The sequence below is a fragment of the Lolium rigidum genome, chromosome 7 (assembly GCF_022539505.1).
Source record: "Lolium rigidum isolate FL_2022 chromosome 7, APGP_CSIRO_Lrig_0.1, whole genome shotgun sequence".
NCBI classification, from domain to species: domain Eukaryota; kingdom Viridiplantae; phylum Streptophyta; class Magnoliopsida; order Poales; family Poaceae; genus Lolium; species Lolium rigidum.
The window spans coordinates 83,531,882-83,547,004 of record NC_061514.1 but is presented as its reverse complement, the minus strand read 5'-3'; the positions used below and the strand labels follow the sequence as shown (position 1 = coordinate 83,547,004).

Genomic DNA, 15,123 nt, shown 5'->3' with positions numbered 1-15,123 from the left:
ATATTGAGATTGAATGAGAATATTTGTGTTTGCACGGTTACACATTCGAAACCGAGACTTGATATTGAATTTGAATGTTACTCCGTACATGCTAATTGGGCCGAGTTTCGGGAGGGGCCTTTGAGATGCTCTTAGCTTGCTTTACCCTTGCTAGCCCACGTGTAGGCCCTCGCAAGCGGCCTTTGACCGACAATTCTCTATACGGGGCCGCTGCGCACTAGGCCTGGCCCAACCCCTGCATTCGCCCGCTGCTCCAGGAAAAAATCCCCTCCACCTCCGTCTGCGAGGCAACAAGGCAGCTCGCATTTCGCCGCTCACCCAGCGCCCGAGGGAGGCGCGTTATCCATGGCCACCTACAGTCCTTCCGGTGCTTCCACTCTGCTCACTCACCCGCGAACTTCCCCCACCGTAAATTCCGCGCAGAAGCCCCTCGATTGCTCAGGACTGAGCTTATCTGCGCCGTACTGATCTGGTTTTGGTAGTTTCTGCAGAGGATTCCCGGTCCGGCTTCCGGTCGGAGCTCTCCCTGCGCAGTTGTTGGGCGGGAGAGGAGCAGGAGGAGGGGCGCGGTGGGTTCCGTGCGAGCGTGCTTCAATCCTCTCGGGGACGAGCGCATCCTCCGGGAGGCCTTGAAGGTAAAACTTGTCCCAGCTCCTTCGGTGTTTTTTTTTATCTGTCGATCTAGCGATTGGGTAGCTGAGTTGGTTCGCCAGGTTCAGGTTGACCTAGGATACGAGTTGGTTCGTCAGGTTGCGGTTGATGTACCGGCCGGTTCCTTGATGTGCATGTTTGCTCTTTGGGATTGTTAATTGGCAACTGGACTGGAATCGATCATATATGCTTAGGTACACACTCATAGCTGCAGAATTGTCAAATTTCTAGTCCTCAAAGATCTCCCTTTCTCAGCGTGCGTTTAGAAATGAGGGTTGTTTAATTATCCAAGAAGTGCATGTGGCTATTTGGTGTTCAGTGAAGGAGCTCAGAACAATTTGTTAATTGCCACGAATTGTTGTTGCTATTGTCTTCTTACCGTTATATGGGAGAGATAGAACAGAAATAATATAATTTCAAATGTAGGTGAGTGGTTATTAATAATCTCTTTTTTCAAGTAAACATGTGCTGCATTATTCTTAAGTGTTTTAGAACAATCTTCTAGCTAAATAAAAAGTTGGGTAGAAATGCGAAAAAGTTCAGAAAAATCACGGCTAAAATTTAGGGATCATCAAATGACAATACTCTCTGGAATTAACTTCTTGTTGTTCCAAAAAATTTAGGTATCTATGACGCGTATAAATGCATTCATTTTTCTTTTGTAATGGGAAGTTGTCACTAGCATGAAAAATTGAAAATATATTGGATTGTGTATTCTGACGAAAGAAATTGTGGGGAGGCAATATCATCGACGTGCTAAATGGTAAAATGAATTGTAGAACAAAAATTCATTATATCCATTATATTTACTAATATGACTAGTCTAACTAGCTTCTTCTGTGATTTTGTTTCACACAGATCGATTTATTAGTCATACTGTTGGGCTTGCCAAGTTTTCCCCTCCTTATATTTGTAACTACGACTAGGAGCTCTTTTTTATTAGTCATATTATTGTGTGTACCCTTGTGTGTGAAATAAACTTCGTATTTATGTACTACATACAATCAGTATGAGAGATGTTAATCAGCTTATTTTTGGAACTGGCCCCATCACTATTTCAGCTAATTATTTGTTAAATTGGGGAGTTGTACTTGTGTGAGAAGTGCTAATCACCTGTAAACCACAAACCATGTTATTTTGGCCAGATGCAACTTTTATTAAGGCAAAACCTGTGGTGGGCTGCAAAAGAGTACTTATTTGTTTCTGTGTTTGGTGCACCAACTCCTGGCGTTAGCTCCAGTTTTCTCTGATATCTTCCATGCCTTGTGTGCAGGAGCCAGTTGCATTCTTGGGTGGCGTGTTTGCTGGTCTCTTGAGGCTTGACCTGAATGAGGATCCTCTCAAGGAGTGGGTGACTCGAACGGTGGAGGCTTCTGGAATAGCTGAGGAGAATAGCACCGAGGAATCTGATGAGGGAGCTCAAGGTGATGGACCTCAACAAATCGAGATTGAGTGAGGTGCTTTAGTTGCCTTTTGCCCTCCTTTACAAACTTGCCTTGTAACTCATTACGAACATATCTGTAATATCTAAGCAATAGAATGCTTGGCCCGGTTTTAATGTGCAGCTTTATATAAAAATACTGGCATGTTGTTAGTATCTGCAAAATGTACCAGATTCATAGTTGGTATAGCAACGTTAGAAGTTATAAGGCCGAGTGTTTTTAAAGATTTCTCGTAATATTGTGGTTTCTAAAACACTATAGTTTTAAATACTTTGTTTGTCTCTAACAAACATTTCAGTTTTGAAGACAAAAACTGTGTTTGTTTCGGAGTATTGGAAAACGTGGTCTGACCCTCTGTTTTCTAAAACCGAGAAAGGAGAAAGGAGAAAAACTGTGGTGTTTGTTGGGAGGCGTTGGGATCTTTGGTTTAGAAACACATTGGTTTTGAGAATATTGAGCTACCAAACAGAAACCTACATTGACTGTGAGGAGAAGAATTGAGACAGGAAGAAAGAAAAATCGTAACACATAAAGCCACGTGGTAAAATGCTGAAATTGTAGGAGCAACTCTAGCAGATAGATTCCCATCCCCTATTTTCCGGTTTGGGGATGATGAACGTGCTTTGACAGATCCGCATCCTGTCCCCAGCACGTTTTTTTTATCCCCAGAAGAACCACCCAACTCGTCCCCTTCCTGCAGCCCTCCCTCTCTCTTACCTCACGGAGTCACGGGGCGACGGCCGGCCGAGCTCGCTGCTCTCCTCGCCGCGCGCCCCAGATCGAGCTGCTCGCCCGCGTGCTCGGAGGCGTTCTCCCTATCCTCCTGCCCCGTTCCGTCGGTCCCGGGCTCGAGAGGAGCTCCGCTCGACCTGCTCCGGCCGCCAGCGGGAGAGCTCGATCTCCGGCGCCCCGGCCGCGGCGAGCTCCTCCGCCCACGCCTCGCTCTCGGTCGCAGCTCCGGCTGCTGGACACGAGGCTTGGAAGAGAGGGAGTGGGAGACTGACTAGGTGGACCCACCTGGGCCTTTCGTTGAATCTCCTTCCCAAATCATCAACCCCGCGCTCGTCTTCGTCCCTTTGCTCCTCTATCATCTCCGGTTCTCCCATGTTCCGCCGCCGTCTCCCCCTCCTGTTCCTCCTCGCCGTCTGCTTCCTCGCCACCTCCCTCCACTCCCAACCCACCGCGCCGCCGCAATGCCCGCTGAACTTCACGGCGCTGCGCCCCTTCCTCGCGGCGCCGCTCCCCTCCGACGACGCCTCGCGCTGCAACTTCGCGGTCCAGTCCGTGCGCCTCCTCCTCTCCCTCCACCTCGCCGCCACCGGCTCCTTCCTCGTCCCCGCCTCCTCCTCCTGCCTGCCGCCGCTCCGCGCCGCGCTCCCCTTCGCGCTCCCGCCGCCCGACGCATGCGGCCTCGCGGGCATCGATGCGCTCCTCTCCACTCCCGGGTGCGCCAACATCTCCACGCTCGCCGACTTCGACGCCCTCGTGCCTGCCTCCGCCCGCAGGGACATGAACGCCAGCTGCGACCGCGAGCTCGGCCCCGTCCCCGTCTGCACCGGCTGCACCACCTCGCTCAGCAAGGCGGCGGCGGCCTACCTCCTGCCGGGATCCCCCGACGGCGGGAACAACGTCACCGGCTGCGTCCAGTATCCCTTCATATACGCCGGGGCCGCGGCCAGCCCGCGCGGCCCCGACGACCCGGACACCGCCTTCTGCCTCTACCTCCTCAAGAAGAACTCTGAACCCTCCAGCGGGTCCGGCACCCCTGCTTGGCTCTACGGGGTCATCTTCGGATGCGTCGGCTTCGTGCTGGTGGTCGCCGCCGCCGCTGGCTCGTGGTTCTTGGTGCGGCGGCGCCGGAAGCGGGCTGCCGCCGCGGCGCTAGCCGCGGCCAGAGCAGACAGCAGGAGCAAGCGCTCTCAGGCCATGGAGTCCATCACCGCCAGCACCACGCTGCTCAAGTTCACCTACGATGAGATCAAGGCGGCCACGGGGGGCTTCAACAGAGATAGCATCATCGGCCGTGGAGGGTTCGGGAACGTGTACAAAGGGGTGCTTCCAGATGGCGCAGAGGTGGCGGTGAAACGCTTCAAGAACTGCTCCGCGGCTGGGGATGCCGTGTTCGCGCATGAGGTGGAGGTGGTGGCCAGCGTACGCCATGTCAACCTTGTCTCGCTCCGGGGGTACTGCATCGCCAGCACGCAGAGGGAGGGGCACCAGCGGATGATCGTGTGCGACCTCATGCATAACGGCAGCCTCCACGACCATCTGTTTGGCGCTGGGGAGTGCGTGATGGCGTGGCCGGTCAGGCAGAGGATCGCCATCGGGATGGCACGGGGGCTCTCTTACCTGCACCGTGACACGCAGCCAGCTATCATTCACAGGGATATCAAGGCTAGCAACATTTTGCTTGATGACGACTTTGAGGCGAAGGTGGCTGATTTTGGATTGGCCAAGTTTGCGCCAGAGGGGATGACACATGTGAGCACACGGGTTGCTGGGACGATGGGTTATGTCGCTCCAGAGTATGCCCTCTATGGCCAGTTAACTGAGAAGAGCGATGTCTACAGTTTTGGAGTCGTGCTTCTTGAGCTTCTGAGTGGGAAGAAAGCCTTCATCTCTCTAAGTGAGGGACAGAGTTTCGTGCTCGCTGATTGGGCTTGGTCATTGGTGCGGACGGGAAAGACAATTGATGTGATCCAAGAAGGAATGGCTGAACCTGGTCCTACCAAGGTCATGGAGAAGTATGTACTCGTCGCAGCACTCTGCACACATCCACAGCTCCATGCCAGGCCAACAATGGAGCAAGTGGTGAAGATACTAGAGGCGGATTCAGCACCAGGGCCTCTAATAATTCCAGACCGTCCGCTCCCTGTTGTTGCAAACCTGGCTGATATTGAGAGGTCAGTGAGCAGCAGCGGCTCAGGTCAGCTGTACAGTCCTTCTGGTTTCCGCTCTTTTATTCATAGAAATGAGGATGCTACACTGGAATCTCCAAAGGAAGCATGACATTTTGCTCTCCTCAAATGCCAAGTAAAGAAAGGTTATGCTTCACAGCCTTTTGTTCAGACTTCACTATTCTTTTCTTTGTGGTAGCCCTTTTGAGTTTACTTTTGTAATACATTCTTTAATAAATTTCACTTCGTAATGTTATTAGTAATGGGGTTGAGGGCAGTTGTATGTTTTAACAATTTAACGTGATAGCTTCATGTATATGGACTGTCTTGTTTTTCTAGTACATGCAGTAATTCTTGTCCTGCTTTTATGCTATTCGTCAAACTGCTGTCATTTCTAGATCCACAAAATGGAACAATTTGTTCTTCAGCAAAAAGAGAAAGGCAAGGGTGCATCATAGTGATTGGTGGATAACTAGATGACCAAACATTGCTGTGACCTTTCAGTGGGTAGACATTTTCCTGTTAAATTTTGCTTGCATTGGATAAATATTACCGTGGATAGACATTGTTCTGTTTGACACAAGTATATTGTTGGCCTTTGTTGCATTGAATAAATTTTGCTTGCATTGAATAAATATTACTGTCAAAAACACACTATTGCTGTGGCCTTCCAGTGAGTATGATTATTTTTCTGAAGTTTCAAAAGGCGAGCTTGAGTGTGTGACTGTCAATAGTGTGTTTTTCATCACCTTGTGCTATCCTTTGTGATTTATCTCTAATTTGACACAAGCATATTGTTGGCCTTCATGATCTATTTCTAGTGTGACAAAAGTATATTGTTGGATCATGCATCATGTGGCTTCCAGAGAATTGTCAAGTTGAGTCTCTAATCATGGATTGGCATGGGATAATTATTCTGGTTTAACTTGGATATGATCATGAATGGATTCATGACATATGTTTTCAAGAATCACTTCTAGGTTGGTGTGTGTGTGCATCACTGCTGGACATGGTTTTGCTGCACGTTTAAGAAATTATGGCGTATAGAAGTTTATTTTCATTTTCGAAGTTGACTGAGATAAAGGTCTTGATACAACCAATTCTTCATTCGGATCATGTTTGTGGACATTGGTCCACGAGCGGCCAGATTCTTGTCGAGATAATTCTATTTTACTTTGCTTGTATGTTTGATGTGCCATTTGCTATATCGAATATAACGGTTTTTCTTTTCAAGGAAGAATATATCTGGTTTTCAAACGGTAGTAACTATTTACTAGGTTGCTGTCGATGGTGGACTTATACTCCTAGTTTAATCCAGGATAGTGCTATTTATGTAAATAACTCTATGCTTCAACATATTTTTTTCACAATCAATACCATATATATTTATAGTAGCAAATAATACATGGTAGAGATACATGAGCTATCTCCAGCGATTACAAAATAAAGTCTAAAAGAAACTAGCAAGTCTTCGAGGTCTTCGAACTTTTTTCTTCCTCCAAGACATAATCTTGTACTTTATGCTCATCATTGATTCCTCCATTGATTGATATTTCTTGTTTATCTGTTCCAAAACAATATGCGCTTGAATTTCTGAAGCCTTAGATGAGTTGGTCTTGATTTTCTTAGTTCCTTGGAATACTGTTACAAGAAGAAACTTATGCATACTTCTATTTTGCTAGGGCAACAGACATTGGGGTGTTGCCCCAATATTTTCAAACTAGGATAAATGCATGTATCTGTCTTAACATGATAATGCACACGACGATGTCCTATTTATAAGTCTTGATGATTCAGGTTTCTACAGCATCGTACCTGCTTTCAGTGTTCGGTCCCAATTTCTAGTTGGTTCAGTTGCTTACCCAAAACACTCATGGAGTTATGTACTGCTCAAATGGCCCTAACACTATGTTTAATGCACAAAATATTGGGGGTTTCTGGGTTTATAGACGACCTCTTCATTTCCTTAGGCATGGAACAAGAAGTTTGCCAATTGCAAAAACCCTGTTCAAAACGGTTCTCTTTGCTTCTCATCTCTTAGCAGCAACAAATGTGTCTTTCCATATAAGGTGTTGACATTCATATTTCTACTACTGGGTTTATCTCCTTTTTTAATGTATGTATATCTGAACTGCAAAGTAGGTGATCATATTTGCCTCTTTAAAATGCTCTTCGGCCATTCTCGTTAGTAGTTCCGTCACTTGTACATGAGCACTGATGTATTTTCTAATTACTTTTTCAAATGTAACTCTCTCTTCTTTTTTTGCAAAGAAGAACAAAACTATGGTTTGACTGATAGCAACTATCTACTGAGCTGCTGTGAGCCTATGCTCTTGGTTTAATATGGATGGTACATTTATGCAAATAACTTGATGCTTCAACGTTGATTTCTCTAATGATCATCAGTTCTTATTTATCTGTTCTGAAACAACATACTCATGAATTTGTACAGCCTTAGCTGAGTTGGTCTGTTTCTTCTTAGTTCCATGGAATATTGTTACTATAAGAAACTCATGCACACTTCTATTGTGCTTGGGCAACAAGGATTCTTTGCCACCAAAATCAAATTAGGAGAAATATATACAATACCAATCTTAACATGATAATGCACACAATGATGTCGTATTTACAAGTCTTAACAATTCATGTTTCTTCAGCAGTGTACCTGCTTTCAGTGTTCGATTCAAATTTCTCAGTTGGTTCAGTTGCTAAGTCTACTCAAAATATGCATGCATTTATGTCGTGCTCAAGTGACACTAACACTAATGCTAATGCACCGAATATTGGATATTTTCTTGGTTTGGAGACAACCGTTTCGTTTTCTTGGGCATTGAACAAGAAGGTTACCAATTACGAAAACCTGTTCAAAACTGTTCTCCTTGCTTCTCATATCTTAGGAGCACCAAATATGTCATTCCAAGTACTGCCACATGGGCGAACCTAGCGTCCCTCCAGCCCGGGTGGCCACCCAGACTTGGCCGCGGCGCAACACTATACGTGAACTGTTTATTTATTCTGATTTAAATAAGTATTAGAACCCTAATCACTTTCACTGATACTTCACCCAGGCTTCGAAAAATTGCTGGGTCCGCCACTGGTCTGCCATTCATATTTCTTGTATTGGGGTTATCTCCTTTTTTTTTATTTTGTGTATATATCTGGACTGGAAAGTAAGTGGTCATATTTGCCTCTGTAACATGCTTGTCTGGTTATTCTCGTGAGGGATTTTGTCACTTTTACAGGAGCACTGGTGTATTTGCACGATTATGCATTGACTAGTAGTACTAACCTGACTTGGTATGGTTGAGTTTGTTCTGTGTCTGTTGGAAGATTTTTCGCTTCTAATAAAATGCCTTGTGATCTGATGACATTTAACATGAGGTTTAGGCTGGCTGCCTTTAATGTATAGATAACCCACATGAAACACTGTTACACAATGTATATTTAACATTAGACTTCTCTTTCATATTTGGGGGCTTAGGTCCAAACTTTTCTTAATTTGACTTTGATGCGATTTGAACCCTGTGTTTTGAGGGTTTCTGGCTGTTCATTCCATTTAGTTTCTTTCTTTCATTCCTCTCGATTTCGCAGGGCTAAGCAGGTTATAGTGGCAGCGCTTTCTTTCTTTCCTTCCTTCTTTTCTGACCATCAATTGGCTTGAGATAAGTATCCTGTATTGGGTTTAACTTGGATATGATTTCGATAAACTCTAGTTCAGAGTTTAATTTATTGCACTGTGCATGACTTGAAATAGTATTTGCTAGTTAGAGCATTGATTCATGACATACATCTTTTGAAAAATCATTTCAACTTCTCTTGAGGAGCATCACTGCTGGACATGGTTTTGTTGTGCATTTAAAAGTGTAAGATTTCTAGAAATTCATTTTCGATCTTTTAGGTTGGCTGAGATAAAGTTCTTGACTGTTGATACCATCATTAGATCATGTTTTGTGAAATATTGGTCAATCAGTGGTTCTTAGGCAGATTCTTGTCGAAATGTTTTTTGACTGCGGTAGTATGTTTGAATGTCTGACGTGCCAATTGATTTTTTGAATACAACTGTTTATTTTGCACAAAAGAACATAGCTGTTTTTAACGATGATACCTATTTACTAGGTTGCTGCTGTCGGCCTATATTTTCTTTTAATGTGTGATAGTGTTATTTATGCTTCAACAGTAATTCCTCCAACGATCAATAGTTCTCATATATCCAGTAGTTTTTTTTACTGCGGTACTATATTTGAATGTCTGATGTGCTAAGTGATTTTTTGAATACAACTGTTTATTTTGCAAGAAAGAACATAGCTGTTTTTAACGATGGCAACTATTTATTAGGCTGCTGCTGTCGGCCTATACTTTTTTAATGTGTGATAGTGTTATTTATGCTTCAACAGTAATTCCTCCAATGATCAATAGTTCTCATTTATCCAGTACGAATATAGCCGAGTTGGTCTGTTTTTTCTTAGTTCCATGGAATATGGTTAAAAGAAGAAACTTATGCACACTTCTAAATTTCCTAGGGCTGACCACAATAGTCTTGCAACTGATATTTTCAAACTATGAGAAACGTATACAATACCAGTTTTAACATGATAATGCACACAATAACTGTCCTTTTTACAGATCTTAACAATTCATGTTTCTTCACCATTTTATCTGCTTTCAGTGTTTGATTCAAATTTCTCAGTTAGTTCAGTTGCTAAAGCTACCCAAAACAAGCATGCGGTTATGCAGGGCTCAAGTGACCCTAACACTAACGTTAATGCACCAAATATATTGGTGATTTCCGGTTAGAAGACGACCTTCTCATTTTCTTTGGCATTCAACAAGAAGTTCCCAATCACGAAAACCTGTTGAAAATGGTTCTCTTTGCTTCTCATGATCTCATCTCTTTGGAGCAACAAGTGTGTCATTCCATATAAGGTCTTGGCATTGAACAAGAAGTTTACCAAATTATGAAAACCTGTTCTCTTTGTTTCTCACCTCTTAGGAGCAACAAATGTGTCATTCCATATAAGATTTGCCATTCATATTTCTGGTACTGAATTTATCTCCTTTTTATTTTGTGTATATATTTGGACTGGAAAGTAAGTGGTCATATTTGCCTCTATAACATGATGTCTGGCTATTCTTGTCAGAGATTTTGTCACTTGTACAGGAGCACTGATGTATTTGCACCATTATGCATTGACTAGTAGTACTAACCTCACTTTGTACGGCTGAGTTTGTTCTGTGTCTGTTGGGGGACTTCTGGCTTCTAATAAAATGTGCCATGTCTTGTGATCTGATGACACTTAACATGAGGATTAGGCTGGTTGCCTTTAATGTATAGATGACCCACTTGAAACACTCTTACACAATGTCTATTTAACATTAGACTTCTCTTTCATATTTCTGAACCCTGTGTTTTGAGTGTTTCTGGCTGTTCATCCCATTTAGTTTCTTTCTTTCCTTCCTCTCGATTTTGCAGGGTTAAGCAGGTTGTAGTGGCGGCTCTTTCTTTTTTCCTTATTCCCTGACCATCAATTGGCTTGAGATAAGTATCCTGTATTTGGTTTAACTTGGATATGATTTCCATAAACCCTACTTTTGAATAGAACCTAGTAGTTCAGAGTTTACTTTATTGCACTGTGCTTGACTTTAATAGAAATAGTATTTACTAGTTGGAGCATTGATTAATGACATGCATTTAAGAATGTAAGATTTCCAGAAGTTCATTTCTGATCTTTTAAGTTGGCTGAGATAAAGGTCTTGAGTCTTGGTACCATTGTCAAAATAATTCTGTTTTACATTTTTTACTTCGCTAGTATGTTGAATTTCTGACACAATTGCTATTTTGAATACAACTGTTTCTTTTTTGCAAGAAAGAACATAGCTGTTTTTATAAAGACAGTAACTGTTTACTAGGTTGCTGCTGTCGGCCTATACTTTTTGTTTAATGTGGGATGGTGCTATTTATGTGTTACAGAATAATATACGCTTGAAGTTGTGAAGCCAGCTGAGTTGGTCTGTTTTTCCGTAGTTCCATGGAACATCGTTAGAAGAAGAAACTTATGCACACTTCTAAATTTTCTAAGTAACAATCACAAGAGTCTGGCCACCGATATTTTCAAACTAGGTGAAACATATGCAATACCAGCTTTAACATGATAATGCTCCTATTTACAGGTCTTAACAATTCATGTTTCTTCACAATTGTACTTGCTTTCAGTATTGATTCAAATTTCTCAGTTGGTTCAGTTGCTAAGGCTACCCAAAACAGTAAAGCTATGCAGTGCTCAAGTGATCCTAACACTAATGTTAAACACTGAATACTGGTGTTTTCTGGGTTAGGAGACGTCATTATCATTTCTTCAGCATTCAATAAGAAGTCTACCAATTACGAAAACCTGTTGAAAACGGTTGTCTTTGCTTGTCATCTCTTTGGAGCAACAATTGTGGCATTCCATATAAGGTCTTGACATTCATATTTCTGGTACTGGGTTTATCTCCTTTTTTTCGTATGTTTACTGAACTGAAAGTAGGTGATCATATTTGCCCCTTCAGCATGCTGTTTGGCTGTTCCCGTCAGTACTCAGTAGTATTGTCACTCGTTCAGGAATACTGATGCACCATTATGCATTGACACTGTGGAGTTTGCTCTGCGTTTGTTGGGAGATTTTTGGCATCCAATTGAACGTGACATGCCTTGTCTGGTGGCACATAACATGAGGGTTCGGCTAGCTGCTTTTAATATATAGATGACCCACATCAAACTCTGCTATATGTACAACGTCTATTTAATTAGCCAGTAGTCTTCCCTTTCATAGCTGGAGGCCGCTGTTCAAGTCCAAACTTTTCTTAGTTTGACCCAATCTAAACCTTGTACTGTGAGCGTTTCTGGCTGATCATTCCATTTAGTTCCTTCTTTCCTTCTCGACCATGCAGGGTTAACCAGGTTGTAGCGGCGATGCTGTCCAACTGATTAATCAAATAATGGACAATGATGTATCAGGATTGGTTGGCTTTCCTTGAAGGATATCCTTCGCCTGTAAGTTTCCTGCTGCAACTTGCGAGCTGTACCTGTACACGTCATGTCATGGAATGTTGTTATTGTTGAATGTTGATTTGAACCTCAAGCCAATGAGTTGAACACAAGTGACAAACCATCGCAACTGCGAACTACCTGACGATGACTTCATCTCCACCCTATAGTTTGTTGTGCTTTTCAGTTGGAAAAGGATCGCCTTTAAATGCTGACTGACCAAGAGACGCTGCGAGCTCACATCCATGACGAGTTTTCCTCAAAATGGAGATATGAATAAGAGCTGCTCCACTTGTTAGTAGCGGAAGTCAATTTCGGAGAATTGCTGTATGGACTGAAGCTAGCGTTGCAAATATACGAGTACTAGGATTACATGTAAACACAGAGCACAAGTGCACGCAGGCACGGTGCACACATCGTTTTCATTCGACGGGTCGACGCCGCCATCAGAGAAGTTATTCATCATTTTCGTGGTTCAGTTTCTCTCGTGCTTGTTATTAGTCTCATCTGTCCGTGGTCTAACGATGACACATCATGTTTAGCCGACTGTCCAGTGTCTAGTACCCTACCATATGAGAGACGGCACTGTCAGTACACGGTACACCTGGCCTGTCTTCCCGATCGCCCTGTGAAGAAATAGTTGCGCTACAGTCATGCAAGTAACCTGACCTACCTTACGGCCGCAATGCGCCATTGTCGTGCTCAACTGAAGCACCATCAGGCATCCCAGAAATTTTTCGAGGTTCCATCACGAAACCTACAAGCCATGCTACTGTTACCCTTGCTGTTCCGTCCACGGCTCACGCCTCACGCCCCCATGAGCTCATCTCCACGCTTTTGATGTTCGCCGCAGTTAGGCAGCTCACGCAGATGGTTTCCTTGCTGGTGACCTGATCGCCTATTTAAGATTACAGTGTCACCATGAGCTCATCTGCACCGGTAAATATCAGTATTACTGTCACATCACAGTGAGTGAGTGAGTGACAGGCAGCTAGCATGAAGACGTCCTGCTTCCTGCTCGTGCTCCTGCTCGCCGTGGCCACGGGGAGCAGGCTCTCGCTGGCCGCCCGCGAGGGCGGCAGCCTGGGCCGCGAGCTCGGGGAGCTCTTCGCCAAGGCCGGCAACTTCCTCACCTCGGCGGGCCGCGCGGGAGCGGACGGGTGGCACTCCGCCGCGGCGACGACGGAGGTGGACACGTCGGCGACGTCGACCCTGATGAGGCACGGCCACGGCGCCCGGGTGGGGGCGCGGAAGCGGCTGAAGAAGGCGTCGGTGAACTGCATCCCGGCGGACATGTGCCGGAAGAAGAAGGTGCTGTGCGGCAAGCGGTGCTACCGGACATCGTCGCACGCCGCCGGCACCGGGGCTGGCGTCGATCACATCCCATCGAACCGGTGCGTCGTCAGGTGCAAGAAGTGCGTGCCCACCTGCTAGATATCCCGGCCGTGCGTTGCACGGTTCATGGTCGCGCCATCCCTTCCTGTTTGATCGGGGTTCCTCGTTGTGTCGTGATCGATCCATGTTAGCTTCCTTTACTTTCCTTAGGGTTCATGCATCAGTTGAATAAACAGGGCAAGCCTCTCGTGCCCTCGTGCATGCAGTATGGGTAGAGGATGGATTTAAAGGAAAATTGTAGTGCTACTGTTGTTTTGCTACGTTTGGCTGTGCTCTCCACCTTGATTATTTTTTCTTAGACAATATATAGTATATAGTCCCTCCGTTCATAAAACAATGTTGGAGATTTGTTTGGATTTAGATATATCTATACACTATCTAAATTTAGATAAACTTGCCACATTTTTTTATGGACAGAGGTAGTATCGTGTTAATACTTCACTCTGTTTTGGTTGATTGATATAATTTTATATTAAATCCTCGTCAACTAATACAAAACGAAGGGAATACCACCTCCCAATAGTAAGGCTTACATTTTTCTCCAAAAGTCAAACTACGCAAAATTTGACCATGTTTTAAAAAATCATTAATATGTACGATCCAAAATCAACACCGTCCAATACAACAATAAATATAATTTTATATGACATCTATATTAGTTTTCGGTTTTGCTAGTTGTCCATCTTTAGTTTTCAATCGAGCCCTACTCCATCAGATTTGCATTGTGATTCATGCACTTGAGTTGTGATTGAGATTTTACAAGTTTGAGTCGGAACTGAATTAACTCGTGATTTGCTTCATAATTCATGCTAATGGCGATTTATAACATGAGTTGCAACTGAGATTTATGTTATCTGACCACGAACGTCACACCATATAGTTTGTTTTTATGGTTCTTTCTGAAAAAATTGGTGAAACTTTTAAAATGTCTCGTTCATTGGAACGGAAGAGTATATATGTGTGTTTTCTGCATGTGACAATGACACAAATTTTCGTACAGAAATGAAACCGCCAGCCGCAAAAGTCTTGTGCTCATGCGGTTGTTGCAGGGCATGAGTATGCCTGTATGGAGGAGCTGCACGAAGGAACCGGATCTTTTGTAAGAACTGTCACGTGCCATAGATTCCTGTACTACATATAGTCCATTCCGGCTCGACCGATCTTGCCATTCTAGCACCGTACGTTCTCCCCGCTGGATACTACTGTAGTCTGTAGGTAGCTCGTCCCTGTCGTCCACCCATGAATCATGAACATGTAAACGCTTCTGGTGCCAAGACAAAGGTCCTTTTGCTCTTACCGTCGTTGAGCCACAATAAGTCCACGTATCTGTTTGCCGTTGAGGGGTTGAGCTTTGAATGTCGGTCTATTTCCAAGTGGCGTGCAGGCAGGCGGCAGACACCCTTAGTCGATCGCTACGTGCGCTGTGGTGCGCAACATGAGTTTTTCCTCTTTCGTCGCGGAATCCCGAATTGATCCACGATCAGATCCTCAACGTGAACATCGGTACCGATCGAACATCCACGCCGCACCCTGAAGCCTGAAGCCTGACCCAGTGACATGAGAAGATCTTGGCTCGGTCATTTGATCGACAGGGAAATTAATCAATTTCTTCTCCAAACATGCTCTGTTTCGAAGCTTTCAGATAGCCCAACAAATCGCCGACAATACAGTGGTCTGTATATTTCTGCTAGCAAGAAGATACTAAGGTACCCAC

The 15,123-nt window shown here is 44.3% G+C and overlaps 3 protein-coding genes across 3 annotated transcripts; all 3 read left to right on the top strand.

Moving 5' to 3' along the window:
• Nucleotides 1-272: 272 nt before the first annotated feature.
• LOC124676277 (UPF0426 protein At1g28150, chloroplastic-like) lies at nucleotides 273-2,248 on the top strand. The gene is made up of 3 exons (XM_047212358.1): nucleotides 273-408; nucleotides 492-635; nucleotides 1,925-2,248. Exons 1-3 carry the CDS (start codon nucleotides 346-348, stop codon nucleotides 2,105-2,107), a joined length of 390 nt encoding a protein of 129 aa, XP_047068314.1. The 5' UTR covers nucleotides 273-345; the 3' UTR covers nucleotides 2,108-2,248.
• A 949-nt stretch (nucleotides 2,249-3,197) lies between these two features.
• LOC124671603 (probable LRR receptor-like serine/threonine-protein kinase RKF3) lies at nucleotides 3,198-5,349 on the top strand. The gene has a single exon (XM_047207959.1). It carries the CDS (start codon nucleotides 3,198-3,200, stop codon nucleotides 5,100-5,102), a length of 1,905 nt encoding a protein of 634 aa, XP_047063915.1. The 3' UTR covers nucleotides 5,103-5,349.
• A 7,661-nt stretch (nucleotides 5,350-13,010) lies between these two features.
• LOC124675316 lies at nucleotides 13,011-13,448 on the top strand. Its single transcript, XM_047211380.1, has one exon. It carries the CDS (start codon nucleotides 13,011-13,013, stop codon nucleotides 13,446-13,448), a length of 438 nt encoding a protein of 145 aa, XP_047067336.1.
• The last annotated feature ends 1,675 nt before the right edge of the window (nucleotides 13,449-15,123 follow it).